This window comes from Corylus avellana, chromosome ca4 (genome assembly GCF_901000735.1).
Source record: "Corylus avellana chromosome ca4, CavTom2PMs-1.0".
In the NCBI taxonomy this organism is placed as follows: domain Eukaryota; kingdom Viridiplantae; phylum Streptophyta; class Magnoliopsida; order Fagales; family Betulaceae; genus Corylus; species Corylus avellana.
In genome coordinates, this window is record NC_081544.1 from 20,960,380 (window position 1) to 20,980,216 (window position 19,837).

Sequence of the window (19,837 nt, forward strand, 5' to 3'; positions counted from 1 at the left end):
CTCGCCAGACCCACACCGTGGGTCTAGCTGAGAACCACGGGGTGGGTCTCGCCATCGTTAGACCCACGGCCGGCGGCCAGACCCACTACGGTCGTGGGTCTGGTTGTGGGTTTGCTGGGTCTGGCGGCCAAGGGTCTTTTTGGTATTTTTTTTCACTTTGATTTGCTGTGTTTGTTCTCATTTTGGTGTTTTGCAATTTTCTTAAAATGATGATGTGTCACATGTGATTGGGTGCTACAAAAGTGGTGTTTTGCAGATGGTTCGGAATATAGGGGCTCTCAAAAAATTATAGGGTATTTTTGAAAAATGTATTACATTCCTTAAGGATTAGCTAAGCCATTCAATTTTGAATGAGTGACTTAGCTAATCATGTGTGTATGGGATTAGTAGTCCCATGGCAATAAACTATTCTCATGAATAGTATATTACCAAACAAATGAATAACTATACCTAGGATTAACTAGTTCATTCCAATGGTCTATTCTGCAAATAAAACTAAGACTCCCAAAGTATTTAACTAGTAAATAGCTTTGAAGTGTCACTAGCAACATCCCATGCTCATTTAACAAGTATATGATTTGAAGGGTCACCACAAGCTTCTCAACATCAAATAACTAAAGAAACGGAAATATATATATATATAACCTAAACTAAATCTCAACAAATAAGAACCATAGCAGCTACTGAACTATAATATACTTAAAATGTCATAACATTACTTAATAACGTCAGTCTAACAGCAGCACAATAAAAGATCAAGCAAATCAATTATGTTATCAATAATAATAATAATACAGACAAAGTCTGAAAATTACTCAATGACTCCCAAAGACACCTAGAAGAGGAGTTGATAAACGTTCAAAGATTATACATGAAATATACTCAAATTGAAAATATACACCGCGCAAACAATCACCAAATATCATGAAACCAATAAAATCAATCAATACAAGAATTTGGTTACGAAGTGGAAAGATTCACTCGTGTTAATAGTTGAAGATCGAGGCAAATCTTGTGCTTCTATTAAAGTGTTACCATAATCAATTAACCAAAAGGATTGAACGAGGCTGGTATAAGAGTCTCAAGATTGAGAAGGAATTTTCGTAGTCCAACTCCAAAGATGAAGACGTGTCCTGATATTAAAGGTGAAGTCAATTTTTTTTTTTTTTTTGGTTTGGGCTTGTAAAGAATAAGCTAATTTTGTTTTTAATACAGGCCCATCGAATATGGATTACTCTCGGGGCTATGCCTAAAATTGAACCGGTATTGTTTTTTTTAGGATTAAATTCATTTTACCCCTTTAGAATTTCAAGAGTTTTTTCAATTCGAATTCTAATGTTTAAAAATTGGTAATGTACCCCCCTAATGTTTTAAAAAAATTTAATTCAGATCATCCGTTACTAATTTCCGCATAATTAGCAGAAATCATCTCACGTGAAATTTTGATACTATTTATTCTAATTTTGTCTTTATTAAAACTTATGAAATTACATAATTACTCTCATTTTCATAAGTTTTAATGAGGGTAATAGGTAATTACGTAATTTCATAAGTTTTAATGAGGGCAAAATTAAAATAGAGTGCATCAAAATTCCAAGTGAGACGCACGTGAGATAATTTTTGTCCAATTAGATAGAAATTAATTAGTAACGAAGGGTTTGAATTGAAAATTTTTGAAACATTAAGGGGGTATATTGCACATTTTTAAACATTAAGGTTTGAATTGAAAAATTCCTGCAACTTCAATGAGGTATATAAAGTGAATTTTTTTCCTTTTTTTTTTTTTAATAAAAATAAAAATTCTGGACCCAGAGTTTTTTTTTAAAAAAATAACTTGTTGGGGCTGGGCTCCAGCACCCCATTTGCGCCACCGGCCTGACGCCGATTGATAGAATTATAGATGGAATTATTAAGATGAGGAAAAATGAGAAAGGCATCTCTTTTTCTTTTAGTCAAAAGGTCAGAGGGAGTACCAAAGACATCAATACCACATCATGACAAATATATAATACCTTTTTTTCTACTACATGCCCAAGTTGTATCCTTCAATATTATTTATTTCTTTCATTTTAGGGTTTTACTAATTAAACCCAACAAATTCCTGGAAATTACGTACAACCTAAACGGAGAAAGAAAAAAAAAAAAAAAAATGGTAATAAGCTTAACATTCTAAACCGTCCTTTTCTTGGAATCTCATTTTTCATGGCATTCAATTGGATAGCGATCGATTGAAGGGTGAAGCAATGATCTTCAATTGTCGGCAATAGCTTTCCCATAAAAGTCAGAAATCTGTATAATTACTTTCCATCGAGGGCAGTTCTAGATTCGCCTCAACACAACTTTTCTTTTTTGTCTTCTTATAAATATATTCGCAATAAAAATTATCACATTTGGGTTCCTACTCATGTCTTGTCACTCTCAAATAAAGTAGTCATTTTGATTATTCCTAAGGATAGATAGATTAACCGTTTATCGCCTACCCACCACCACCGAATCGTCACCGACCAACAACCAACTTTCGACAGTCAGTAAGCGGAATAAAAATATTGTTTCGATGTCAGTTTGGTTTAGTAGGCGGTAGGGAAAAAATTTCGTCGATATTTTTCAAATAAATTTGAATTTTATTTAGTAAATTTTCTTATTGTTTCGTCCAGCTGGTTTGTGGTTATCCTTTTAGTATGTGTTTCATGGGTTTACTTTTTCTTTTCATTTTATAAAGTATATGTTGTACTGATTTTGTAGTTACAAGGAAGTTGATAAGTTTTAATATAAAAAATTATAACCGACAGTTAACTGACTAACCGATTAACGAAAAAAGTCGAACTATTCATTGTTGGTATGAAGCAGGTTAATTAATCGATTTTCAGGAATCAGTTGGCACAAATGCTCCTACCGACACCTACCGAACTGATACCCATCCCTAATTGTCCCTCCTATAAAAAGAAAAAGAAAATCTATCACTTCATTTTCATGAGAATGTTGATATGCACAATCAATTAGGTTTGTGAGTTATGAGGTAGTTAGCGTTAATGGTAGTTGCCAAGTCTGATGAAGGTCGTTATACAAATAACGGTGGCATGCAGCAACCATTTAAAGCAATAATTAACTGCATGCATTAGTGGCTTAATAAGGTGCAACATGCATAGAGCAGCAAGCCACATGCATACATGGTCCCAAACTGCATGAATGGAGAGAATAGGTGAAGATGATGACACCAGATATCGGTAGCCATTACTCATATTCTACCTACCTAGCTGGCCGGTGACACATTTCTCCTACCGGTCCCTCACACAATTTTTGTCTACCAAATCTATATATATAGCTTTCTTAAAAAGGCGATAGTTTGTGTTTACGTGTTTAGTTCGGTTATTATAAGACTATATATAGGTTAATTCTAATTCAACCCGGCCATTTAGTTAAACGGGTAAGACCCCTCAATTTAACATATATATATCGGTCAACCATACTTCGACCCATTTAATTAAACGGGTCATACTCATCTACTCGCTAATTTTGTGTTAAGTTTGGGTCAAGTTTGCAGATCTTGTTAAAAATTGTTAATGCTAACAATAATAGCTCATGATTAACTGGGCACGCATAATTAATGTGATATTATCTTCTAATTAGCAAAAGGCCTAAAGAGAGATGATACCCAATTGACCATGTAATTAGCAACATATATATGGATCGATCTCACTGCTAATCAAACAAAAGGTAGATGTCATTATTGGGTTAGATTCGAACTTAATTAGCATAGTAATTAATACGTACGTAGGATACCACCTTTAATTCCCTCTCTCTCTCTCTCTCTCTTCTTGCTTTCTGCTTTCTGAGATATTATCAACAACAGTAATCAAATCAAACCCAAAGAAAGCAAATGCATGCACCTTCTCTCTCTCTCTCTCTCTCTCTCTCTCTCGAAAAGTAAAGATGGGTTTGGGTTTACAGTACCATTGGCGTTACGTAGCAGTTATGCCATCTTTACCCAGTTTGATAATCTGAACACTTCATTTTGTCGTCTGCTTTGGTCATGAGTCATGGTGGCTAGAAAAGAATAAGGTGATTTTCTCATTACTTATCCAACCATTTGATGTAGACCTTAAACTACTCCATTTAAAACGGGTAAGCCAAGCTATACCCAGCAGAAACAATAACGTACGCATGAGATATTTGGCCCTTCTTTTGGAATTTACTTGGACTCCCGGCCACTATGTCTATGTGCACGTAATATACTTGTCCTTATTTTATATTTCTGTATTTCTTTATGTCTTCAGGGACACCTATTTATTAGTATTATAATTATCCTAAACTTAATTATAATATCAACGATAGGGAACGTGAAAAATTATTTCCCCAAAGTTTAAAACAAGAGTAAACAAAGTAGAGCTTGGACTCGGACAGATATCACTTAACATGCATGCACATGTGATCTATCAATCAATTTCTCTCACACATACGAATACTATTATTTGAAAAAATAAATTTTTAATCACATAATATTGGAACTCTTTGATGTCTGGACAATTTTCAGACAGCTGGACCAGAGATGGAGCTCCTACAAAATAGAGAAAAAAGTTACCGGTCTCTCAAGGAATCGGAGAAATTCCGATGATTAAATTAGTCTTCTACCAAGAGAAAGACAAATTGAATAGAGAGTTTATGAGAGAAAGGATTACTTGCCCTTACCTTTTGGAGAGAGTGTTTCTTTTTATATCGGATCGTGATCCAAATCTTTTTTATTATTGTCGTATAGTAAATAGGTTTTAAACTTAGATTCTATGTTGAGAGAATTTGGATTCTTGTCCTTTAAAATAGGAAGGTAAAATTGTTAAAAAAATATAAAATAACATTTTTGTTTTTTTATTTTAAAGGACCGACTTTTTTTAGTTCATTTAAACTGAAAATGATCTGATTCTATAATAAGAAGATTGAATATTCGGGTTATTCAACCCGAGCAACAAGCCCAACACAACATAAAATCCCTTTTATGGCACATATAATGGGTAATTACATTGATCAATCCCTTAAATGAAAATAATCATGAGATTAACACAAATTTAATACTATTTACTTATATATATATATAAGGAAAGAAAGACACCACATGACATGTTCACACACAACAAGAACATGCGAGTCACAAGCTAGTTGTTGTTCAGATGGTGGAGAGCATTAGGTAACTCTCAAGAAATTCATGGATACGTGGCGTGCTGATATTATATGATCTGAAAAAGGCAGTAAAGCAAGCGAGAAAGAAAGACTACTAAAACCGAAGCCCATAAAAGCTTACGCTGGTATTGCATCATCATCACCAGCGCGAATGGTGGAGATCAGGTGCTGCACAGTGCCCAAAACGGTGCGCTCCTTTTAATGCAAAAAATACATGACCACCGCCGATCCGTGTCCAATCAGCGTAGGTACTAGCCGGGCCCCGCATGTCCCCAATCACTCCCAACATTTTCCACTCTCCCGCGGCTTTCCCTAACTAAATTCTTTCCATTTTCTACTCTACTTGCCATCTACGGAACACACGCATATTATATTCAACAGGAACCCTCGGATCACATCATCATGCCCACCAAACGAAAAAGGACCTCGAGCTTAACATGTTACTGTGGTGCACATATACACTGTAGTTTTTTTTTATTATTATTATTTTTTTATTTCCTCATAAATATTGTTTGTGTTTAAAAGTATAATTAGATAAGGTGGCGATCATAAAGCAGATCAAATAAAAGAGCTTGCCGATTTGGCTTGTTTGAAACCCCATTACTTTCTCATATTTTGTTTCGGTCAAATCATTTTATTCATTTTTCACATTAAAAAAATAATAATTTATTACTCACTTCACCTTTATATCACATTTTCAACTATAACATAAAAAAATTCCTCTTAAAAATGTTTACCAAACGCTAAGGATGACATCTCTTGTTTGTGTGTCGAGTTCCGTTCGGATCGTGTTAAGATATTCATATAGAATTATATATATCAATTATAATTCGATTAATTCATTTAAATGGGTCAATTTTCTTTTTAAATTTTAACCTGTTTATGTCATATCTTAACACGACCCAAACACGAAACGTGAGCAGACCCTTCAACAACTTGGTTACTTATCTCATTGCCGACTCATTCACCACTAATGCCAAATGCTCAATGCTCGCCACGCGTTTTCCCGCAAAAGAAAAGCAATGAGAGAAAGGTGTAAAAAAATAAAGGTAGGAAAACTTGGTTAAGCAAAGCCAAATAAGTAACACGTGTCTGCATTAACTGTGCTTTTGCTTAATTGCTCCAAAAAGCAAAAAGAATAAATAAAAGAAAAAAGAAAAGTGTGCTTTACTTAATTCAGTCATTCATCAACAGTGAAAGGAAGAAAAGAAAGAAGAAGGCGATTAGCGGAAGCAAAACTTAATTAGTTAATTAAATTAATAACACCCGCCCTTTTCGTATCCACTCCCTAATCACCGTCACTGAAACCCCACCATGTGAGTCGCTCTTTTTCTCTGTTTTAGCTCCGAATCTGTGTACTATAAATCTCTCGGTGCCTTCCCATCAAAAACAAAACAGAAATGCCGATCACACTCTGATTCTTTTCAACGGATTTTGACGCACCGGATCTTGAAAATGGTCTCGGTTCGTCTTCGGAGGTGGCTACTGTGACTCTGGGTGCGATTGCCGAATGACATGAAGCCATTCTTGATTGCTGGGCTCTCTTCCTTCTTCTTTCTTTTGGTCTCTCTGAGCTCGATTTCGGCTCTGCCTCGCAATGGACACCACCCTGATTCTCTCAGGTTCATTATAGGTCCGTCCTCTCAAGTCCCTGTACTTGATTTTCTGAATGCGGTTGTTTTCTTCTTGGTTTTTGTTTGCTGAATCGGAGTAATGGGTTCGATCTTCTAAGCGTCGTTTCGTTTTCTTGTTTGGTTTCTGAGAAAACTGCGGAAAACGGAAGGAGGGTGAGATTGCAAATGTTGAGTTCGCTTCAATTTTTTTTTTTTTGCTTTTTTCTTGAAATCCGTTTGATGGGAAATCTTTATTTTTCTCATTTTTCTCAGCTGCCAAACGAGATAAAAGTTTTATCTGTTATGAAGTATTAAACTTTACCGTTTGGACATTAATTTCTGGCGGTGTACCTTGTACGCTTTAATACAAAGACGCCTTCTTTTTCTGTTTCTGAGTTCGAATAATTTAGTTTTGTGAATTTGGGTTCGTATTTGTTATTGTTATATATGCAGGAGAACAGAATTTGGGGCCGTGGAAGAATGCAATCTCGCAGGATGCACTAGCTCCAGGGCCGGCAACCGATAATGCCCCTCAGAGCACGCTCGTTTTGGCGGCTAACCGGACGAATAGAGTGGACATTCTTCGTCGGTTTCGGCGCTACCGAGGTGGTTGGGACATTGCCAATCGCCATTACTGGGCTGTAAGTCCTGTTTCAGATTATTATAGCTGCTATTAGATTGATTCGTTTAAATTCAATTTCCCAGCAAGATTGGTAACATTAATGGATTACTGTCCTGCTTGTGTGCTTGAGAAATTAAGATCTGCTTGATAATTTGGAGAAGTTTGTGGAACTATTGTCCTGGAAAGTATTTTCTTTATGTTTACTGGTTCGTGAGAGAAACCAAAAGCTCTTTTGATGAAAAATATGAGAATCTTCAGGAATTAAAGAGTGATAGAACTATTCGCACTGTGCCCAATTTTTCTAGTATTCTTCTGACATCAATCAGCACATTCTTTGAACTAAAATTTCAGAATGAATCAGTGTTCTGGAAGCTCAACTCGATTGTGGGTCATATGAAACTAACTTGGATCAATTTAAAAGAAAAGGAAAAAAAGACAAATAAGTCTTACTAAATTAATGCATCAGATAGATTTGATACGTCTATGGCCATAAGTTTATTTTTATTCTGAAGTGCTGCCATGGTGAACTGCTTGAAAGCAGGGGATGCATACAAGATATTTAAATGATCAAAATAGAGTTATAAATATGCATAATATGCTTGTCCAAAAATTCTGCCACCAGTGTATAAAATGTATGTTGCAGTGAAAGAGTTGAGCAGATCACAATTCACAAGTCCCATAAGAGGGGCCAATGGCCTTTGGGTCAAATAACACTTCCACTCCCTATTAAATATGGGGTGGTTGATTAGGTCTCGGGTTCAAGTCCCATATATGAGTTACTTACCAATTAAAAATGAAAAAGAGTAAAGAGGGTTTTTTTGGTATAACAATGGGAAACTATGCTCTTGGGTGTCTTGGTATTTGTACAATATTTGTATTCAATAAGTAGCTGTAGGTTCAGGATGTGAATTTTTTGGGTAATAATATGGCAAATCCTGCCTCATAGGGCTTGATTGTTGTGCAAAACTCAATGTGTAGTAGTACCTTCGAGGGTTTGCTTTAGATTACATTCTTAAACTGGTAATAAATACAAGCAGTGCATTCTATCTGTTGCTCCTCTTCCACTTTCAGTTGGCATTTTCTATATGCTTCCATACTGTTCTGAGATGAAAAATAATAATAAGAATAATAATTATCATTATCATTATTGTTGTTGTTAATATGTATTCATCATATCTGCAGTCTGTAGGATTTACTGGTGCCCCTGGTTTCATTCTTGCTATCCTGTGGTTTTTTTCTTTTGGATTGTCTCTCGTGGTTCATTATTGCTGTGGATGGAGGATAAACATAAAAGGCAAAGGATCACCCAGTTCACAAAGAATTTGTCTTATACTGCTTATTTCATTCACATGCGCTGCAGCGTAATGTTCTGAACTTCAATCATTTTGAACTATTACTAGTATCTTTGTAACTGGAGGTTTTATTTTTTTGTGTTTTATTTTATTTTGTCATTTTTCCTTCATTTTTTGCCCTTAATACTTTATTAAATTTATTCTTTAACTTGTCTATATAAGTCTGAACATTGACACCCAGTGTTGTGCTTTTATGTCTCTCATGAAAAATTATTAAGTGAACTTGATTCTATGTTTGAAGTTGAACATGATAACATTTTTTATGCGTGTTTCTGTTGGACAGAAACTGGTTTAGTTTCACTAGTACACATGCACACGTCAATATACTGTTGTCAGAGAAAGGAACTTTATCATTCTGTATTTTAACCTTTAAATTTCTGTGCCTTTTGGCAAAAGCCAAACCTTCACTTTTGTTATATAACATTAGATCTTTTGATCATGCAGAGAGTGTAAAGAAAAACTCCCATTCTTTCTCCTGGCACTTTCCTGTTTATATTCCCTTCAAGTTATTAAGTAGAAGGCCTCCATTTAATTCTTCAGAAATTTCTTTTATGTTCTAGGACTTGAAGCATATCATAGTTGCTGGAACACTAAAACTCACTTAGGAACCAATTATACTTGACATTGCTTCTTGTCTTGACACTGTAGCGTTTTAATTTTTAAGGAAAATAATTTTTTTTTGTTTAAATTTTCATGATTTTCTTGATGATGAATTATGTCTTTACTAATTCCTCAATTGGCAAATTCATATTTCTTCTGTATCTCTTGCTAATGCCTCCTGGTCCTTTTCTCACACAGTACTGGGTGTATCCTCCTCTCCGTTGGGCAAGATGAATTTCATGGTGAAGTTTTGCGAACTTTGAATTATGTTGTAAACCAGTCGGACTATACTGTAGACATCCTCAGAAATGTCACAGGATATCTATCCCTAGCAAAAACTATTAGTGTGGCCCAGGTGTTCCTCCCTTCTGATGTCATGGATGATATTGACAAGTTGAATGTGGATCTCAAGGCTGCAGCAGATACACTGACAGAGAAGACAAATGAAAATTCTGTCAAAATAAAGAAAGTCTTCAATGCTGTGTATGTATATGCTAACCTTTTTTTTTATCTATATCTAGAATTCCTTTTCAACACCATGATGTTAGTTGGTTAATTTGAGTTCGTTGTTGCAGTCGTTCTGCTTTAATAACTGTGGCAGCAGTAATGCTTCTTCTGGCTCTGATTGGTCTTAGTAAGTATTGCTGAAAAATCCAAATAAAATGATTTCTTTTATCTATTTTTTCTCATCCACTAGACTCTTGCCTCTTTGTAACCTACTGATTTATATTGTGGCAGTACTCTCTATCCTTGGGCACAAACATGCAATCCATATGTAAGTTTTTTTTTTTGTGTTTGGTGGACATGTGCCACATCCAGTAATATTCCTACTTCACTATGCTAGATGCTATTCACATTTGTGTTTGATGCTAAGAACATATTGTTGCAGATTCGTAATAAGTGGATGGCTGCTTGTTGTGATTACATTTGTGCTTTGTGGAGTTTTTGTAATTCTCAACAAGTAAGAAATTGGATTTCATTTTTTTAATGATTGTTCACTTCTGCACTTTTATTGCACTTACAACTAAATGCAAAACATGCTTTAATGCAATTACTAAAAGAAGTACTTTGGAATTTCAGTACAGTTTCTGACACCTGTATGGCCATGGAGGAATGGGTAGAATATCCACATGCAGAAACCGCTCTTAGTAATATCCTTCCGTGCGTGGACCAAAGAACCACAAACCAGACACTTGTGCAGAGTAAAAAAATTATCAATCAAATTGTAAACGTCGTCAACGAATTTATTTATACATATGCCAATACATATCCCTCTCAGGAAAGCTCTTATTATTACAATCAGTCTGGTCCTCTGATGCCACCACTCTGTTATCCATATGACTCTCAGCTGCAAGATCGCCAGTGTGGGCCTCAAGAGGTGTCTGTGGCAAATGCTTCTGCGGTACGTTTAATCAATTCTAATTATTTGGTATGGAAATTTGCATTTATTGAATATGTTTCTGAAACTACTTGATTATTGAGACAAAACAGCTAGAACTCTAGTTAATAGAATCCACTTAACGCCATGATGTGTCCATTTATATAATGTAATTGAAGGCCATTGATACATTCAAGAGTGCAGGAAACATCTGGAAGTTTGTACATAAATATTAATTTGTAGCTTCATGTTGAGATGAAAATTATAAGAGACAGTAAATCTAATATGCAATGCGTAATCACTGTCATTGCTTGTGGCTTCCCATCCATGGCATGTGTCATGTACATATTTAGATGAACAATTAAATGTCTTCTGTTTGGCTCACCTTTTCGGGTTTTAACTATATATATCTCATTATCAGCTTTGGTCTAGGTTGAAATTGAAATGAGATTATAATGTTTTTTCCTCCTTTTCTTCTTTTCAAAAGGTTTTTATAATACAAAGTTTTTTTTTATGGTAATCCATAAGTGCTAATTTAGTCCTGAACTTCAAAAGATATTAGAGTTTGTTTAGGAGGAAAGAGAATGTGATAGTTGAGGAATTAATAGAAGTGAGTTTCAAATACCCATTCTCGTAATAGTTTGTGGGTATGGATATGTCGTATGTAATTTCTGCTTGAAATGAAGTTTTCATGTTGCACATATACCCAAAAATGTAGTAAAGAAACGAAAGAGACAAAGACATTCTCTTCCTCTGGAAGATGAATACTCCCCCAATCTGCTATATTGCTTGACTGCTTCAAAGTGGTGAAGGTTTTGTATAGATTTACGCCCGCCATGTTAATGAAGACTTAATTCTCGAATTAAACCTTGCCTATGTGCTTATTGCAAGATGAACAGAAGGTCATAACAGTGTAAACCACTTGATACAAAACTGTTCCGGCTTTCCATATGAACATTAGTCTATGTAAGTAGGAATAAAAGATAACAGAGGAAGGACTGTGATGTTTGCCTCAGTATTTTTTTAGCCATTCTGAATAATTGTTCATGGAAGATTCTTTATTATCTCTTTTGTTAGTTTGTAACATGCAATCAAGATTTGATTTGGCCCTCTTATTTGGTTGTGTAAATTCAGGTATGGCAGAACTATACGTGCATCGTGTCGGCATCTGGGGTGTGCACCACCGTTGGGAGGGTGACCCCAAACATCTACACACAGTTGGTGGCTGCAGTTAACGAGAGCTATGCACTTGAGCACTACACTCCGCCTTTACTTAGTCTCCAGGATTGCAATTTTGTGAGGGATACATTCAAAATGATCACCACAAGTTATTGTCCACCGTTGGGCCATTATCTGAAGATAGTGAATGCAGGATTGGTCATGATTTCAGTTGGAGTCTTGCTCTGTCTTGTTCTGTGGATTCTCTATGCAAACCGCCCCCAAAGGGAGGAAGTGTTTGTGAACTTATCCTTACCAATACAAGGCAAGAGTTTCAAGAACTGTTTTAATGGAAAAATCAACCATGGCGTACCAATATCAAATGATTCAAATCCACCAAGTGGAGTCTAGTCCGTATGGTAGAAAATTAGTATTATAGTTAGGCTCATATTTTGAGTTTTACTGTAACCCCAGCTGGGGGAAGGAACCAAAGTGGGGCGAAGCTCCATTTTGAGTTGAGGGATAATATTATAGTGTATTTTGTTACATCTATAGTGAAAAGTGAATGAATTGGTCCATTTTTCTTACTGTCTTGCCCTACATAAATGTCCTTTGTTTTAGTGATCCTTCAAAGATTGTTTTCCCAGGCAAGCCATCAATATATACATACTTTATCGTTGAAATGCAGAATACGAAATAGATTTGGCTAATAATCTTGAGTTTCTTTCTAATAATCTTCGCTTGTCTCAACCTGAACATGGGACAGAAGCGGTGGAATGGCTGCTATTATTCTAGAAATCTTTAGGGCCTTTAGAATCCACAAAGAAACTTTATATTTGTTACATTTGTTACAATTTTAATCATGTGTATATAAATTATTTGGCACCCTCCCTCCCCTTGTAAGTTGGCTTTTAAGGGCCAGTTTTACTTAAGGTTTGTATCATTTGGTATCAAAGTTAGCCACTACGTCAAATATGGAATCTGACGTAATTCATCGAGTATGAGATCAAATGGGTTGCGGCTTTATATTCCAGTCGTGGAGAAGGCAACCCTTAGGTTGGATAAAACTGTCTATGCTATGATGTATGAGCATAGTATTAAGCCATTGAATATTGATATATGAGTATAATCGCTAAAAGAGAAATACAACTATTGGATCAATGCTGATAGAGTGGGCTACCGTAGATATTAGTTGCAAAGCGTTGTGCCATGTTACAATCTTAAGTGCCTTACATAACTTAAGTGTAATTTTAACCATTTGTATATAAAACTCTTGGACGCCTTTTCCTTATAAGCCAGTTTTCAAGGATAAGTTCTACCTAAGATTTGTATTAATATCCACAAGGTGAAGAGGAAAATTCTGAAATTTTGAGGTGATTTGCAATCAAAATCATATGTATATAAACTCAATGCATGCGTTCGATGAGAAACACTTTTAGGTAATTCGGTAAGAAGATAAAATCTTCCAATGCGATTTTGTTAAAAAAAGAAAAAAAAAAAAAAAAAAAAAGATAGAAATTTCCTCCAAACTAGTTTGAAGAAAATATCTTACAATCCATTTAAAATCATGCAAAGTGTCTATAAACATTTAAAACGCACATTAAATTTAATCTAAATTAATAATCTGCTATTAATGATGTTAATAATTTAATGTACTTTTTAAATATTCATAAATACTTGGCACGATTTTAAATGGGTTAGAGAATATTTGAAGGAAATTTCTCTCAAAAAAAAAATTGCCTAACTAATGTGTATAGATTTTGATAATTGATATATGTCTTCTTTCCTTTAAAGCAAATCTTGAATGTAGACTCTAATTAGGCTAGGTTCATGAGATAAGGTGTAAAGAGTTTGATTTCTATTCCAGTTGTCTTTCCCTTTTGAAATAGATTTGAAATTTAAAAAAGAAAAATCAAAGAGAGATTTTAATAGAGGGGAACGGATAGGGTTTTATTTGAAATTGTTTCCTTAAAAGATCATTTAATAAAAGCACTACAAAATTAGGAACTTTTGACCCTATGAAAATTGGAAACCATGCCCAAACTGTTGTCCCATTTAAACCATTTATTTTAATTAAATATTATGTGTTAGGCCTCATTTATTAAAATGGAGCATGCTCAATCGACTAGGATCACACCTAATGAAGTAGAAGTCACTAGTTCGAATCCCCTCCCCCCTCTTGTGCGGATATGTCAACAAATAAAAATAAAAATGGAGTCCGAGATCACACATGAAATGGAGTGTTGATTAAATAATTAAATTTACTTATTCCTATTGACTTAAGATTTTTGGTTAGCCATGCATCTATAACAGAGACACATTTTGCTGCTAAAACTCTTGTATCCATGGACGGAGGAAGGAGTGGCCATATAGGCCATGGCCACCCCCAATTCATAAGAAAAAAAAAATGAAAATAATTATATTTTCATTTTTTTTTATTGGTCCCTAGCAACACAATATGTTGGCCCTTCCATTGCCCATACTAAACTCTGCCTCCGTCACAGCCTGCATCTGATAAGGATTCTGTTCATATTTCTTTCCTACCACTAACAACAAACTATGGCTGTATATCACTGCCATATATTAGTTTGGACCGAAGAACTACAATTCCAGTGGGGGAAAAAAGAAATATGGGGATCAGATTTCTCATCAAATTATCAAGTTGCTATCCAGTATTTGTAGGTAGAACCGTGAAGAAGTTCAATTGTTGCATATCCTTCTCCAAGACAAGCATATTTGGTAACAGAGGATTCAAGGAAACAGAGACAGAAGCATGGAATGATTCCACTTCTGAAAAATGATGGCTATGAAGTCAATAATAATGATATAGAATAATCAAAGGCTATGTATGGTATCCTATCATACATCCTATGATTTCTTAAATCACAAGTCAATATTGAAAGAAGCACTTCATACTGAAAGATATTGACTATCATCGAATTCAAAGGGTTCAAGGGGAGCTCTTGAAACAGAATTTACAAAATCAAACATCACATGCCACCCAATTGAAGAAATTCCAAATTCAACAAGTCATGGTAACAGTGATAGAAAAACCCCCCCATCAAGAAACATCAGCGCCTTAGAACTCACAGTTTTCCGGCGAATTCTCCTCGGATGTAACTCCTGCAACTTCTTGTGGCCTCTCCGGCAGCGAAAGAACCTCGCGAAGGCCGTGAACCACGAGCCAGTCACTGATATACATGTTCGGATGCAAAACCGGCACGCCATTGAGCATCAATTCTTCGCCGCACCTCGTGGAATTTATCGTAAACCCCTCCAAATATGTCACCATCGCCGTCCCGTCATCGAATTTCACCAAATCATTCCACAGGAGCCTGCAGGGAACGACATGCCGGAGAAAGATCGACGAGTGCTCGCTGAAATTACCGATCCTTGTCAGCATGGCTTTATCCAACGGAGCAAAAACAGTCATCATCTTCCGCTCCTTATTCTCCGGCACCTGTACATCAAGAAACACAGCCATCGCAGAGTACCCACTGGACCTCAAAACCCCACTGGCTTGGCGGAACGAATTAGCCCCGGAAAAAACAACCGTTCCATTTTCCGTTGAAAACCCACATCCAAGATTCGACCCGGGGATCTGAACCGGCACCGAAACCTCGAAGTTCGGATCAAAGAACTGGTCGATTCCGTGGATAATCAACAGCCCATCGTCAAATATCGGCGACCCGGTAATCATGACGTGGTTTAGCGAAATTCGGTCGTCGGACGGGGACGTGGTGACGGTGAGTGAGCGAGGCGCGAACAGGGTGGGGATCTTGGCGGCATAGGGGAGGGATTTGAGGGTTTGGAGGGTCAAAGGGAGGAGAGAGAAGTGGAATTGGAGGAGCGATCGAGAGGGTTGGCCGGAGCGAACAAAGGCACCGTCGGCTGGAGCGAAGATGGTGAGATAGGAAGAGTTTGGGAGGAGGGTGTCGGAGACGGCCTCCAGAGTTAAGGACATGGAGAGGTAGCCGGAGTCGGCCAGGATATCTGCGGCGTCGGCGATGCTCTCGGAGGGGATCGAGGATGAGAGAGAGAAGACGGAGAAGAGGATGAGAGAGAGGAGGAGAAGGACTGTGGAATCCATTGATGATGAAATGGATCTCTGTGTGGTTTTAGCAGAGTGTAGCGCGTGGAGAGGGAAGGTTATAGTTGTGGTTTTTGGCGGGGAAAGAGTTGAAACGTGGCAGCGTCGGGTTCGTTGATCTGGGCGGGAATGGAAAGTTAGTTAATATGTGAACAGAGGGTTCGTTGGGCGGTTGTGACGGAGGACACAGTCGTTCGATAATTAGGCATGGTGTTTTTGTAATGACATATACATCAAAGTTGGCGAAAAGAATTCATTTGCATAAGATTTTTTTGGGTTCACTCAATTCAAAAGTTTTTGTTTTTTTGCTAAATAGCTCCTCAAAAGTCAAAACTCACTTTATCTTGTTTAGCTAATAAATTTTTAAAGGCCTCATACGTCCGATAAGCTATATTTTTATTTATATCATTTTAATAGTATTTTTTTTTTTAACTCTTTATTGATTCTATTTTTATTTCTTTTCTAAAATTTGTATTTAACTTTTTATTTTTTCAATGGTAATTCGTTTAGCACAATAATTTTTTAACGATCATTATTTTTCAAATAATCATTTTTGTAACTATAATATTTTTCAAATATCGTATTTGTTAACGTTAAGTATGAACACTATATTCTCATAGTAATGTCAATCATATTTATGAAATATATTTTTATTAAAAATTGTGAAAGAATATGCTCATAATGATCTATTAAAAAGTGAAAAAAGTTTTGGGAAAAAAAAAAAAAAAAGTGAGAGAAACAATAAAAAATAAAATGGCTTTCGTGAAAAGTGCTGCTACATGTAGTATTTCTTTTTTTTTTAAGCTAATCAAATCAAATATCCATTTTGCATTTTTTTTTTTTTTTGGCTAATCCAATGTGGGGGGTTTTTTTTTACAAATTTGATTAACCATTTTAGATAAAAGTACCATTTGCATGGCTCCTCCATTATGAGTACTCTAATCAGTGTCAAGTGTTATATTTTACATGTTTTCTTTAATATTTTTAATAGTCATTTATTCTTATTCTATTAAATTAAGAATCCAAATATTAATTTTTGAGAAACCAAAAAAAATTAAATAACACTTATCACTTATTAAAATAAGTTAGAATAACATTTCTTCCAAATCCCGTATGTAATGCTCAGCAAACATTGGATTCATAGCTAATAATTATATTATTATTATTATTATTATTATTATTCATCTCCTTTGAACCGAAAGGATGCTGACTTTTGGCCTTCCGATCGGGAATTTGAGCTTAATAATTAGGTGTTTTGAATTTCCCACAAATTCAATTAATATTGTGAATTTTAAAAGTCAAGTTATTAAATAAAAGTATAGAACTATGCCTATAAAAACAGAACTCTGACAAGTCATCATTCATAGCTTTGTTACAATGCCGTGGTTCAATATTTGGGCTTGCATGAGCTTTCTCGCCATGGCTGTGTCTTTAGTTATTAACGTTGTTGAGCTGGTTTCCTTCTTTACTAAAACGTAGAAAGTGAGCTGAAGAGGGATGGAGCAGCCACAGATCGAAGATGCACCCACATGTTTCAAGCCTATTACTATATATTTAAGTTGTATTACTACTTAACAATAACTACTGCTCCTCTACTACTTTCTTATTGATGTATGCTTCTTGTCATTGATTATATAAAAAGGAATTAGCAAAATTTGAGTGCATGGTATCTACATGCCTCAGTGTTCGTTGTTTCTTTTAAAATTTATGTCATTTGAACAATAAACGACATTAACAGCGGTGATATTATTTACTGTTCAAACGACATTATTCAAACAATATTAACTGTTTAGTTCCGTTTCTGTAGCATTAAACATCATTAAAAAAGTTACACAAAATGCGCAGGCAAACTTCATCAACTATATATGTAGTTTTTCACAGCTTTTATCTCTATTTCATAGATATTCTGATTAAGATTGCCCACGCCAAGTCCTGATCACCCAAGTGGCGGAGTCATTGCTTGAAAGCAGAATCTAATGCTTGTTCATCAAGGACCACATCAAATATATATTCTTCGCCATTTTCCATAAAGAAGATTCGTCTCTAGCTTGAAACATCATCACAGGCATGGACACAATCCACCATACACGTACACCAATTAATCTTCTTGTTTTCTTCTATAAATACTGCAATATTTCTTACACGGAGATCTAGTGCTCAAATCGATCTCCTGGTTCGGCTAGAGTCTGGTTGTTTAATTTATTTCTCATTACCAAATACATAAGAAAAACAAATTAAGATCGATGATGTCTAGCATCTTTGGTGGCCGATATGATCCTTTCTCTCTTGATGGTTGGGAATGGGACCCATTGGGGGACTTTCATTTCAAAGGAAACGAAACGACGTCATTCGTGAGCGCTAGGATGGATTGGAAGGACACCCCTGAGGCGCACGTGGTGAAGGCGGAGCTTCCGGGGCTCAAGAAAGACCAAGTGAAGGTGGAAGTGGAGGAAGGCAAGGTCCTTTCTATTAGCGGCGAGAGGAAGATAGAGAAAGAAGAGAAGACCGACAAGTGGCACGTCGTGGAGCACAGCAGCGGCAAGTTTCTTCGGCGTTTCAGGCTGCCTGAGAATGCCAGGGCTGACAAGGTCACCGCACTTTTGGAGAATGGAGTGCTTACTGTTACAATTCCTAAGTTGGAGACAAAGAAGCATAGCGCTAGAGTCATTGATATAGAGGGCGACTAAATATATATATATATATATATATATATATATATATGGTGGTCAATTAAAAAAATAATTGTGGATTAATTAGTAAATAAGCACTATTAATGTTGAATCTTTTATTTATTTATTTTTAAACTTCACTTTAAACTCGTGAACTACCTTGCTTTTAAACCCACCCAGATTTTAAAAACTCTCAATTTAACTCCCTGAACTTTTAATTTGATTCAATTGACCCACTCAGTCATATTTTAAATATTAAAAGTGACAAAATGATATTTATATCCTTGAATTTTTTATAACATTTCAAATTTACCTTTAATTTCAAATTAAAACTATTTTTTTTAAAAAAAAAAAAAACGAAAATCAAAGGTCTAAAGGCTAAAACTGGTCTTTTTAGGCATTTCCGTTAAAAGTTAATGGCTAAAACTGACGGGGGTAAATTAATTGAAATCGAAAGTTCATGGGTATAAATTGAGAGTTTTTGAATTTTGGGCGGTGTTCTCAAAACACGCGCGCGATAATTCAAGGGTGTAAAGTGGAGTTTTTTTTTTTTTTTTTTTTTGAAACTTCACTTTAGACCCCTGATCTACTACGCAATTTGACATATCCCCTCCGAACTTTGAAACCTCTCAATTTGGACCCCTGAACTTTCAATTGCAATAAATTTGAACTCTTCCGTCAATTTTTGCAGTTAAAACCCCTAAAAAAATAAAATTACCCTTCAATTTTATTTTTATTAAAAAAATGGAAATAGAAAATTTGAAAAAAAAAAAAAAAAAGGTCACAAGGTGACCCACCCAACTGTGGGTCACCTTGTGATTTTTTTTTTTTATAATATTTTTTTTTAAAAAAAAATTAATTTGAAATTAAGGTAAATTTGGAATTTTATAATTGGACTTATACCAATCTCTTTTAATTGCGATTAAAATTAAATTCCTTAGTGGTAGTTTACTCATTAAATGCTGAAATATGACTTATTTTATATATAAAATAAGGCATATTTTATATAAAATATGACTTAAATGAGATGAACAACTGAAATTTATGAATTTAAAAATCTCAAATTTAAAAGAAATTTTAGGAGCTCTCAATCCCGTTTCTACCCATTTTGACATGCATTATGTGTAATGTCCATGATTTTAAATTCAATGAACTTTCTTCCTTGACTAGCGTATAAGTAACTTGA

At 35.4% G+C, this 19,837-nt stretch overlaps 3 protein-coding genes across 3 annotated transcripts; 2 read left to right on the forward strand and 1 right to left on the reverse strand.

The window, feature by feature from the left end:
• Positions 1-6,458: 6,458 nt before the first annotated feature.
• LOC132179305 (uncharacterized) lies at positions 6,459-12,479 on the forward strand. The gene is made up of 9 exons (XM_059592010.1): positions 6,459-6,802; positions 7,236-7,423; positions 8,587-8,765; positions 9,555-9,839; positions 9,932-9,990; positions 10,095-10,131; positions 10,246-10,317; positions 10,437-10,758; positions 11,869-12,479. The coding sequence occupies exons 1-9, from the start codon at positions 6,685-6,687 to the stop codon at positions 12,301-12,303; spliced, it is 1,695 nt and encodes a 564-aa protein (XP_059447993.1). The 5' UTR covers positions 6,459-6,684; the 3' UTR covers positions 12,304-12,479.
• Positions 12,480-14,971: 2,492 nt separating this feature from the next.
• LOC132178205 (putative fasciclin-like arabinogalactan protein 20) lies at positions 14,972-15,982 on the reverse strand. The gene has a single exon (XM_059590652.1). The coding sequence runs from the start codon at positions 15,980-15,982 to the stop codon at positions 14,972-14,974; it is 1,011 nt and encodes a 336-aa protein (XP_059446635.1).
• Positions 15,983-18,191: 2,209 nt separating this feature from the next.
• Positions 18,192-18,669, forward strand: LOC132178206 (class I heat shock protein-like). The gene has a single exon (XM_059590653.1). It carries the CDS (start codon positions 18,226-18,228, stop codon positions 18,667-18,669), a length of 444 nt encoding a protein of 147 aa, XP_059446636.1. The 5' UTR covers positions 18,192-18,225.
• The last annotated feature ends 1,168 nt before the right edge of the window (positions 18,670-19,837 follow it).

Bases quoted from the DNA above. Each gene is read 5' to 3' on its own strand.
- LOC132178206 (XM_059590653.1), top strand. From the start codon at position 18,226: ATGATGTCTAGCATCTTTGGTGGCCGATATGATCCTTTCTCTCTTGAT.
- LOC132179305 (XM_059592010.1), top strand. From the start codon at position 6,685: ATGAAGCCATTCTTGATTGCTGGGCTCTCTTCCTTCTTCTTTCTTTTG. The intron at 6,803-7,235 runs GTCCGTCCTCTC...TTATATATGCAG, and splicing joins TTCTCTCAGGTTCATTATAG to GAGAACAGAATTTGGGGCCG. The intron at 10,318-10,436 runs GTAAGAAATTGG...TTGGAATTTCAG, and splicing joins GTTTTTGTAATTCTCAACAA to TACAGTTTCTGACACCTGTA.
- LOC132178205 (XM_059590652.1), bottom strand. From the start codon at position 15,982: ATGGATTCCACAGTCCTTCTCCTCCTCTCTCTCATCCTCTTCTCCGTC.